Below are 12,064 nucleotides of genomic sequence, written 5' to 3'. Positions count from 1 at the left end.
GGTAAGAAAAGACAGATATTACTGGGCTGATTGGGAAATATGAGCCATTATCTCCAATTAAATCTTTACCAGAGTTTAGGGTTTTTCCTTGAATAGGGCTGAGAACCCACTGGTTCTCCACTTATGTTTTGTTAATACCAGTTGTTCATGTTATTTCATGATTCATATATATTTAAGATTATGCTAGTTCCTAAATAATAAGTCATGAGGACAATGGTTTCCCATTTGTATTGTTGAAGTATAAAAGTATACTTAAAAATAAAAACTCTTTTACAAGCAATTAAAGTAGGTGAAAAGAAAGACATAAGATTCAGTAGTATATCTAATTGATAAATTAATATCCTTTGTTTGCTTCTGTCTCTTATTCTTGTTTATTAGAAATGACTGAAGTTGTATTTGCAAGGCAGCTTGAAGATTCAAGAGAATCTCGTAATGATGTAGTTAAAAGACAACCTGGATTAAACAGTCAGGATGCAAAAGCAAATCAACCTTGAGAAGAGCAAGGTTAATGTGCAACATGCAGTTGAAGCAGCTTTCTTCATTTTGAATCACTAAGGACTACAACTCCCAACATCCCAGTCAGTCAATAGCCTCATGATGCCTGCACCTAGCCATGATGATGCCAAAAGGATGACACATGTGTCATTTTGCAAGACTGCCATTTTTTAGTTGTGTGTCACAAAGTTGCACTCAAATATCTAAGGAGCAGAGTTTTCATTGTGACATCGCAGCACATATTAAATCATTGGATGCCCATGAATGTCTTGCAGGTTAGGGATGATAGACATTGTTGTTCAATAGCTCTGGAAGATTGGACTAAGTCCTTGCATGAACTGACTTATAGAAGCCACAGGTAACTCTGAGCTCATTCAAGACAAACAACACAAGCTAAGGTGCATGTCTAAAACCCTTAGAGATGGCTTACATTTGCAGTAAGGGGATAGATCCATTTGCCATTATATTCATAAGAGTGATATTGTACTCTGCAGGAAATGTTGAATGGTTCTCCTTGTAACCGCACATGTTCTACTCCTCCTCCAATAGTAACTGTCAAAGGCTGATGGTTGTCTAAGAGAAGTCAGAAAAGTCTGTTAAGTAGAGACTGAGCTAGAAGGCTTGTCAGTCAAAGAAACCCAATGTCTTCACCTTATAACATAAGGTGCTATATTTAAGGAGGGTCATGTTGCCTGTGAATCCTGGATCAGCAATCAGGCACGGAATCAAGGCGTCCATGCCCTTTTCCACAGAAGGATAAACATCACTAAAGCCACACCACACCGACTCAGGATGTATAGAAGAAATACGTTATGAATCCATATGATAGCTTGGGACGCATAGAAAAATAGCTGGAACCAATGTGAAATAAGATTGACTGACTTGGTGATGAGAGCAAAATATCTGTGCTCAGGTCTTCTCTCTCAGTAGGGGCCTCGGGTGTGTGTGTGCATTTGTTTGTTTGTTCATAAGATATTTCTTTTGCCTCAACTCAGCATACACGATAGACAATGTACAGATATTAATTATAATAAAAGTAATAACAGGATCCAATTTGGGTTGGTCACCAGGACCAGAGGTTTAATTTTCTAAGCTTTTGGACTCATCCTGGAACCCATCCTCAGGGAGCTTCTCTCACATTCTGTTGACACAGATTGGATCCTACAGCATTATCCAAGGATACGTATATTTGCCTTCATTTGTAAAATTAGTAACATAATGCATACAGTAGCTGTTCAATATCAAGTAGCTTGGTGTGATGGCCCCACTAATATTTGTAAAACCAGTCTTCCCTCAGGAAAGCAAATTGTTTCTCAGGAGAAGAGCTCCCTCTCATTGTGACTCATGGAAGGAGTTTCAGCAGGGTTTGGTCTCCCCCACTGAATGGACAGGCCCTAAATTGATCCCAAGCTTCAAGACTTACAGGGTTTTATATGTAATAACTAGCATCTTCAGCTTTGCTCAAGTAACATGTAATAGCTACAAAGCAGTAGTGCAATGTAGCAGTAGAAGCATTTTGCAGCAGCTAAAGAATCTGCATGGTCTTCAAGGGAAAATATCTTGGCCATGGCCTGCATTTGTTCATCAAGCAGGAGTTGTGAACCCAGAATCATTTATGCCATCAAGTCAGCTTTGGCCTTAAAAAAACAGTTCAATAGTTTCCCTAGGAGGGTTTGCTTGGCAAGCTCATCCTTCAGATCTTCCAGTCGTGAATCTAAAAGGACTCCCTTATTACAGATGTGTTCTCTTTGGGATACAATCTGTCCAAGAGTTAAAGTTGATAATTCTGGGCATCTGAATGAACAACTGCCTCTTTTGCTTGAAAGGACTCCATTCTATGAGTCACCCAAATGAACTAATTTCCTACTGTTGAACTGGACAAATTTACAGCAGGGATTTCCCATGATTGCTTTGTTTCATGTATGAAAAAAATATTGGCATAGTTAAGCCTTGTTGGGAAAAAATCTCAAACAAGGTGTCAATTTCTAATCCTACTGTACAGTAGGACCCAAGCGGCCCAAGTGTCTTTGCTACCTGATGGACCCTAACATACCCACAGCAGGCTTTACACTCCATACATTACAACCCCTCCATCCTCTGTAAAAACACTGACAGCTGACAGTGGAGGTATGGGGAACACATCAACTCCTCTTATTCTCAGTCAGTGTTTACTTAGCATATGCAATGATTTCTTTTCAGAGCATATGAGAGATAATAAGGAGAAATCTGCTTACCTGTCACAGCCACATATATCGTTCTAATCCCCTCTTCTGGTTTGTTGATATATGCACACTGGTAGTTCCCCATCTGATTGCCACTAGCCTTAGGCATGTAGAGGGTCCCATTGTCGTACACCATCATGTTGGACCCATTCTGGATACCAATCCACACAACTGGGAAATTCCCTGAGCAAAGTAATTCGACCGAGTCACCTTGCTTCACCCTCAGAATGTCAAGATTAGGGTAAATGGTGGGAGAAGCTGATGCTAAAATGAAGAAAAAGTCTGATATTACTTTTTGTTATTTTGCAATTCTTTGTTCTAAGAAGTAAGTCAGGGTGGCTGGAAAGCTATTGCTTTGAATTCATATAGATACACAGACAATTCAGGTGCCCTTCTCACAATAGTGACTCTGGGTAGCAAACAAAGATGAAAAAAACAAAGTTAAAAGCAATGTTCCATGGTAAATCAGTTTTAAAATAACATTAACAACCAAGCTTGCTTAACCTTCTGAGGATAAAGCCAGGTCTTCAGGATGTTACAAAAAGCTAAAAGGATCAGGGCCATCTGAATCTCTGAGTCTGAAGCATTGTTCGGTCACAAAGCTATAGAAGGCTGTAGACATGATTGATTATAGGAGATTTGTCTGAAGGCAATTTTGAGAAAAACTGACCAGTCTAAACCAATTACTGTCTGGATGAAATGTGAACCTGCCATGCCACTTACCTTCAACACAACCATTCTGCATTAGCAGAATTATCACATTTGGAAGACATTAAACCATGTCAGGGTCGACTTGAGATCAACTGGAACTGCCAGTTTTAAGATAGGCAGTGCCACGGTGGCTTCCTTCCCACAGGCACAACTGCTCCACCACCATAGAAGAGCAGGTATCCCCTGCAGATCTGTGATCAACCTGATCTCATCAATGTATCCATTTAATTGAAGCTTGTTGTGTGCTGGCAATGACTTTTCCTCTAGCAAGCAGTTCAGCACATCGTCCAGTTTTATCTTTCTCCTTGTTGCCTGATTTTATTTCTCACCTTTTTGATATGTCCTTAAGTCTACAGTTCCTGTGTCTCTTTTCTTTTGGTCACCCTGTGGGGCTCCTTTTGCTAGATCTCTGTGAATACATGAACTATTTTGCTGTCCCAGCTGTTGCTTCTTGCAAATTCACTTCTGCACCCTAACTCAACTTACTATGCCTTCTAAGTTCTCACATTGTAGTGCTGGTTGGATACTAGATACAGGGAATTGCAAAATAATATTATCTACTCATGGCTGCTGGGCCACAGCTATCCTCAATCTTTTACCAAAGAAAGCCAATGGTCATTATTGGTATTCTTCCAGTGAATAGAGCCATAATTACATGCCTTTTTGTGACAGTTACATGTCCAACCACAATATAGGGATTCAGTTCTACAGTTCAGTATCTTTCTTCCTTTTCTTAAAGAAAAGGAAAAGGAGAAATATTCTCTGTTTTCTCAGATAATTTTTCTGTTCCCATTTGGGATTTCTGCTAATATATTTTGGATATATCTGGTCCAAATTCAGGTTTTCTTGAACAGCTATGTTTGTTTCATGAAGGAAGAGACATCAGAAAGAAAACAATTAAGTTTGAAATAACTTCATTATTTTCAACAGCCTTCTTAAATTATGAATTTGACTCTGGTGGTCTGAGAGGCATGTGTAGCCTACATTCTGAAAGATCATATTATTTTAGACATATAGATATTCTGAATACAATATTTTTGTAAATCTATTTTTTTTGTAAAAAAAAATAGTTCCAAACCTCTCTCACATTTTTTTTTTAGTAAAAAAGTTTTATTTTTACAATCATGTCAAACAATTCATTCATTGTACAGTTATATACATTTAGTCGGGCCTGCCCAGTCACCACCCCCCTTTTTAACACTCCCCTCTTCTACCTTCTTTTACTATCCAAACCTTCCTCTCCTTCTCTTATCTACATCCTCTCCTCCCTCCACCCTCCACCTTCCTTCTCCCTCTTCTACCCCTCTTCCTTCCTCTTCTCCTCTTTCCTACCTCCTACTCTCTCTTTTCTCCCTCCCCACTGTTCTAAAATGGTAACTGGGCAGACCCGACCCTACATTAATTATATTTATACATCTTCAATAATCCCTGTACATTCACCATCACTCCATCTCTAGCCTCAACCCCCCAATTCCCCTCCCCCATACCCCCCGCCCCCCACCCCGACTTCCCAGAACAAAATGCAGGGTATCAAAACTAACAATCATAATCTAAAATAATTCCTAAATTATAATCTCTAGTCTCTCCACACTTAATCACACTCTCAATTCCCCTCTCCTTCAGAAATATATCTAATACAAAATATTTCCTAAATTTACTCATATGCTATTCGATATTTTTTTATCTGATACTTATTTTGAATATAATCAATCCACATTTTCCATTCTAAAATATATTTTTCTTGTGTATAGTCTTTCAAATAAGCAGAGATTTTGCCATTTCTGCCAGATTTGATACTTTAAGTGTCCATTCTTCAATTGTAGGTAATTCTTCTTTCTTCCAATATTGAGCAATCAAAAGTCTTGCGGCTGTTATTAAGTTCAAAATCAATTTAGTCTCTATAACTGTACAGTCCATAATTATTCCTAGTAAAAAGAACTGCGGGGTAAACTTAATCTTCTTTTTCAAAATATTCTGCATGATCCACCATACTTTAATCCAAAATGCTTTAACTTTTTTACAAGTCCACCATATATGGTAATAAGTGGCATCTTCACAATCGCATCTCCAACATTTAGCCTGTACATTAGGATACATACATGACAATTTTTTGGGGTCTAAATGCCATCTATAAAACATCTTATAAAAATTTTCTCTCATATTTTGCGCTTGTGTAAATTTAACATTCCTCACCCAAATTCTTTCCCAAGTTTCCAACATTATTGGTTGCTGAAAATTTTGTGCCCACTTAATCATACAATCCTTAACCAATTCAGTCTCTGAGTCTATTTCTACTAATACATTATACAACCTCTTAATATGCTGTTGGCCTTGATCTCTCATTTGTTTTAACAAATTATCCTCAATTTGCTTAACACCTATTTTTTGATCTAATTTCCATCTAGCTTGTAATTGTCCATATTGGAACCATGTATAATTTTTCCCTTCTTCCCCCATCTTTTCTCTAGATTTTAATTGTAATTCCCCCTTTTCCATACAAAGAAGTTCTTTATAGGTAACTACCTCCATCTTTTGATATATATTTATATTTTCTATCATGTGTCTCGGATTGCCCATATTGGAATCTTTCCATCTAATTATATTGATATTTCCTCCAAACCCTCAATAATGCATTTCTAATTATATTATTTTTAAATATTTTATCTACTTTCTTATCATATAATAAATAGGCATGCCACCCATATAACAAACCATAACCTTCTATATTCAAAACTCTTTCCTCAGTTAAATTAATCCAATCAGTAATTAATGATAAGACAACTGCTTCATAATACAATTTTAAATTAGGCATTTTAAGACCCCCTTTCCTTGTATCCTGCATTATTTTTAATTTTATTCTTGGTTTTTGCCCATCCATACAAATTTATTAATCCCTTTTGCCATTCCTGTAATTTAATATCATTCTTAAGCACCGGTATCATTTGAAACAAAATAAAAACCTGGGCAAAACATTCATTTTATAGCTGCTATTCTTCCCAGCAAAGATAGTTGTAACTTCTTCCAACTCTCCATTTCTTTCCATACCTTCTGCCACAATACCTCATAATTATTTTTATATAATTTAACATTTGAAGCTGTAATATATATTCCTAAATATTTAACCTTTTAACAATTTCAAAACCTGTAGTTCTTTCTAACTCTTCTTTTGTTGTATATTCATATTTTTAGTTATCATCTTTGTCTTTTGCTGATTCACCTTAAATCCAGATACTTTACCATACTGACCAATTATATCTTTTAAACCAGTAACTGAGTATATTGGTTGAGATACAGTAACAACCAGGTCATCTGCAAAAGCTCTTAATCTGTAATCTTGATGTTTAACTCTAATTCCCTTTATTCGATCGGAACCACGTATTTTATTCAGAAGAATTTCTAAAGTTAAAATAAAAAGTAATGGAGACAAGGGACATCCCTGTCTCGTCCCTTTCCCAATTTTAAAAGTTTCTGTTAACCCACCATTTACTATTATTTGTGCTGTTTGCTTCTGATATATTGCTTTGATTGCATGGATAAAATAATCCCCAAATTGCATTTTTCCTATTACTTTGAACAAAAACTGCCAATCCAATCTATCAAAAGCTTTTTCAGCATCCAAAAAAAGTAATGCCGCTGAGACTTGGTTGTTTCGTTCCAAATATTCAAGTAAATTTACGATTTGCCTCACATTATATCTCATCTGCCTACCCTTAATAAATCCTGACTGATCATTATGAATTATTTGATTCATCACTGGCATTAATCTATTAGCAAGTATCTTGGTAAATATCTTGTAATCAGTATTTAAAAGTGATATAGGCCTATAATTCTCTGCTTTAATACCATCTCGATCTTCCTTCGGTATTAACGACTAATGATTTGTATTCTAGAGTGAAGAAGACTAAGATTTGTTCAAGAACTCTATCTGATCATAGTCCAGTTTGGATTGAATTTGATCGGGAAAAGGAGGCTAGGAGATCATGGAGGTTGAATGAGAATTTGTTTAAATATGAACAAAATGTAAATGAATGTAAAAAGCAAATGAAAGAATTTTTTATTATGAATATGAAAAAAGAAACATCTATAGAGATGATTTGGGATGCTAGCAAGGCCTATATGAGAGGAAATCTTATACAAATGAATATTAAATACAAAAATAAATTGCAGAAAAAGAAAAAGGAATTGGAAGAGGAAATTAAAAAGAAAGAATAATTATTGATAAATAGCCCAGGAAATAGTAAAATAAAAGAATCAATAAATATATTAAGAGGTCAGTTTAATATGTTGATGGCAGATCAAGTAGCAATTAATTTACAATATGTAAAACATAATACATTTAATAATGCCAATAAGCCAGGAAGATGGCTTGCCTATTTAATAAGGAAAAAACAGAAATCACGAATGATTGATAAAATAGAATATAGGGTTAAGGAAGTTTACCAAAAGAACTTGATTAAAAAAGCATTTTTAGAGTATTATAGTAAGTTATATTCTAGGGACATGATTGATGATACAGAGATAGAAAGATATTTACAACAACAAAATATTTGTGAGCTTACAGAAAATCAAAGAGAAGAACTGAATCAATTAATTACTTCAGAGGAAATTTTGTTAGCAATTAAGCAACTTAAAATTGGTAAAGCACCAGGTACAGATGGTTTAACAGCTGTTTATTATAAAAATTTACAAAATGAGATGGTTGAACCACTTAAAGAGTTATTTAATAAAATTCAAATGGGAGGAGATGTTCCCCCTTCATGGAGGACAGCCTTTATTTCGTTAATACCTCTCACATTTTTCATACATATGAGACGTTCTGTATTTGGGCTTCCCAATCTATTTGCTCCTTGTGTCTGGAGAATTTCTGCATTTCCAGAACTTGCCAAAGCCCAAAAATTTCTGGGAAAGGGCTTAATGTTCCTAATCTTTCAAAGATAAAAAGGGTCTGGGGCACATTCTTTTGTGCATTGGTATTTTTGCTGCTTGCAGCTGTTGGCCAAAGGTTAAATGTAAATAGAAATAGTCCATCAAAAAATACATGTCCTAACTGCCTATTTTATCTCTTTGCATTGCATTTATTGGCAGCTAGACTAAAGCTGATAAATAGGCATTTGGGATGGAACACTAAATGACATTCATTATATTTAAAGTAATATTTCTTAGGAAATGCACAAGGACAAAAAAACCCCACTTCTATATTCTATATAAACTACATCTTAAAAAGAGGAGGAGATGCAAGACTCCAGAAACAGGAAGTTCCCTTTATCTCTCAAAGACAGAGACTCATTTAACTATTTATTTTTTATTTATTTATTTTGTCACAACATCATACAAAAAGATTATATAGTATATAAACATATATATGAGTAAATGTTAGGAGGTATAAGCATATATATATATATAGGAAGAAGAAAAGAAAAACAATAGGACAGGAACGGTAGGCACGTTTGTGCGCTTATGCACGCCCCTTATGGTCCTCTTAGGAATGGGGTGAGGTCAATAGTAGAAAGTTTTTGGTTAAAGCTTTTAGGATTATGGGAGAGACCACAGAGTCAGGTAAAGTATTCCAAGCACTGATGATTCTGTTACAGAAGTCATATTTTCTGCAATCTAGATTAAAGCGGTTAACATTAAGTTTAAATCTATTGGTTGCCCTTGTATTATTGCAATTAAAGCTGAAGTAGTCTTTGACAGGAAGGACATTACAATAGATGATTCTGTGAGTTAAACTTAGGTCTTGTCGAAGGCGACGGAGTTCCAAGTTTTCTAAGCCTAGGATTTCAAGTCTGGTGGGATAAGGTATTTTGTTGTTTTCAGAGGAATGGAGAACTCTTCTTGTAAAATATTTCTGGACACGTTCAATTGTAACTATTGACAGGCTAGGTGAGAAACGGACCTGAGGACAGTCTGGGAAGACCATCCCCTTATCTAAGTCTTGCTATTTGTCCTGGTGTTCAAAACAGGGGCAAAGAGATGTTACACATGCTCACTTGGGCAGGCAAAGGGGGAAGCACTTGTAACTGATATACTGACCCGTTCTCTTTGCAATTCTGGATATCCCTACTCCCCAAGACTAGGGGAGTGGCCAGGATAGCAGGACTAGAGGACAACTCTGGGACAATCCTGGTCAAAAGCTGTACAGATCTAATTTGCTTGATAATGAGAGATGGAACAATCAAGGGGAATCAAGATGGGGACTCAAGAAAATGAAATAGTTTATGATGATGATGATGATGATGATGATGTGGTGATGCAGTGGTTAGAATCCTGTATTGCAGGCAAACTCTGCTCACAGTCAGGAGTTTGATCCTGAACAGCTCAAGGTTGACTCAGCCTTCTGTCTTTCCAAGTTTGGTAAAAATGAGGACCCAGAATGTTGGGGGCAATATGCTCAGGGAGTGCTGTAAAGCAGTGTGTCCCCCTCCCAACCTTTCTGGCTACAGGAACTGGTCTTCCATGTTCGGTGTGTGTGTGTGTGTGTGTTGGCTGGGGAATTCTGGGAATTGAAATCCACATATTGTAAAGTGGCCAAGTTTGAAAAACATTGTTTAAGTTACAGTGTCCCATAAACAGGATAAAGAAAGGAAAAGTGAAATTGTATATGGAGCATTAAGAATGAAACAAAATACCAGATTCCAAAATATCAGAGCCTTCAATGGCTGTCAAGGAAGAAACAAAAGGAAGAAAAGGTTTCAAGTTTTTCTAAGAGCCAAAAGACTATTCCTCTCTCCCCCAAATATGCACTTTTTTTTTTTGCAGCGTCAGTGATTTCTTTTGACCGCCACATATATTTATAAGAAAAAGATGAGGAAGTGAGAAATATTTCTGTAACTCAGATCTGCTGAGGAAGGCATCAGAGAAGACAAACTTTTTAGTCCCTTTCAGCAACAGAGGAAACACATTGAGACTGGTGGTCTCTGTCCCTCTTCTGTGGTTGTCTCCCCTGCCTCATCTTCCCGTCCCCATTTTAACTCTTCAATTTTGCTGTTCTTTCACTTCTGTTTTTCAGTACTTGACTGGGGGAATAAGTGGGGTGGGATGGGCCTCTATGGCATACTCACGGCAGTCCCTGAAATGAATTCTGCTATTACCTCGGGTGGGTGGGAGGCCCCCCATAGATTTAAGCTCTTTAGTTTGCAATGTTTTCTTTTTAAGTGTTTAAAACGTTTTTTTAACCAGCTGTATTTTTTTATTATTTATGTCTATATTAAGCTTTGACTACATTCTGACATGTCCTAAGCTTCTTTGACAAGAAAGGTTTGACAAGAAAACACATATTACAATTATACACACACACACACACACACACACACACACACACACACACACACACACACACATACATACATATATGTAGGTCTTTGGTTATTCGGGTTTTCTCCCGCGTAAAATTGGAAGTGTCTTGACATGAAGTCATTGTCATCTTCAGGCTTCAGTTTCGTGCTTCTGGGAGCATGAAGCTGAAGCCTGAAGATGAATATATGTATGTATGTATGTATGTATGTATGTATGTATGTCCGTGTAAAGTCGAGTTCACTCGTCATCTTCAGGCTAGTGCTTGTGCTTCAGCTCTGACCACTCTTTGCTCAAGAAGCAGAAAGCCGAAGACACAAGCCTAAAGATGATGAGTGAGACCTTGTCGAAACGTCGCCAAGATATTCTCAACTTTACATGGGAAAAGACCCGAAAATGCCAAGACCTACATACCTATACCCATGAAAACCTATGAATATATATATATATGTATATATTTGTTTTCTGAGGTTTTCACGGGTGCTTGTATATAGGTCTTTGGTTGTTCGGGTTTTCTCCCGTGTAAAATTGGAAGTGTCTTGGCGACATTTTGAAGTCTCATTTCATCTTCAGGCTCAGGCTTCTGGGAGCTTCAGCTTGTGCTTTTGCTCCCAAACGCAGTAGCTAAGAAGATGAACGAATGACCGTCGGCCTTATTCTCTGTGGAGAAAACTCGAATAACAAGACCTACCAAACACCTGCGAAAACCTCAGAATATATATATATATATATATATATATATATATATATATATATGTATATATATATATATATATATATATATATATATATATATATATATATATATATATATATATATATATATATATATATATATATATATATATATATATATATTTGTTTTCACGGGTATATATATGCAGGTTTTGGTATGTTCGGGTCTTTTCCCTTGTAAGATTGGAAGTATTTAGCCTAAATACTTATATATATTTAATATATATATATATATTTAAAAGTGTGAATAAATATGAGCATCGACCAATGTGTAATCTCTGATTCACACAGTGTCAAAGAGGACATCAAAATTCCCTAGGTTAAGTTCTGCAAAAACAAAACTTCTCAGAATGTCATGGCTGCAATCCAATGAAACAAATGTGGTTTTAATGTGAGATTTTTCACTTAACTGTTGAGCCAATTCCAGTGAGCTCAATGGATTGAGATGAATGGGGCTATGTAACTAGCTGTCCAATTGAGACTGAGCTTGCTGAAATATGCTGATGGATTAATAAAGAAATATTTTGGTGTTTCTGAAAACAGGATCTAGACTTGGGTGAGGTTGGTCAGCCAGTTACGAATCCATCTGGTGGTGGTGCTGTCTAACC

At 36.3% G+C, this 12,064-nt stretch overlaps 1 protein-coding gene across 3 annotated transcripts in view; it reads right to left on the bottom strand.

Annotated features, from left to right (window-relative positions):
* Nucleotides 1–12,064, bottom strand: part of CSF1R (colony stimulating factor 1 receptor) — an 83,717-nt gene that overhangs the window by 57,744 nt on the left and 13,909 nt on the right. For all 3 annotated transcript variants that reach the window (XM_058166642.1, XM_058166641.1, XM_058166640.1), the window contains exons 2-3: nt 2,730–2,981; nt 926–1,068 (exon numbers count right to left, since the gene is read on the bottom strand). In XM_058166642.1, the coding sequence (XP_058022625.1) occupies nt 926–1,068; nt 2,730–2,981 (395 nt within the window). The remainder of the gene's footprint in view (nt 1–925; nt 1,069–2,729; nt 2,982–12,064) is intronic.

This window comes from Ahaetulla prasina, chromosome 2, assembly GCF_028640845.1.
Source record: "Ahaetulla prasina isolate Xishuangbanna chromosome 2, ASM2864084v1, whole genome shotgun sequence".
NCBI lineage: Eukaryota > Metazoa > Chordata > Lepidosauria > Squamata > Colubridae > Ahaetulla > Ahaetulla prasina.
This window is presented reverse-complemented; position numbering and strand designations above follow the sequence as displayed.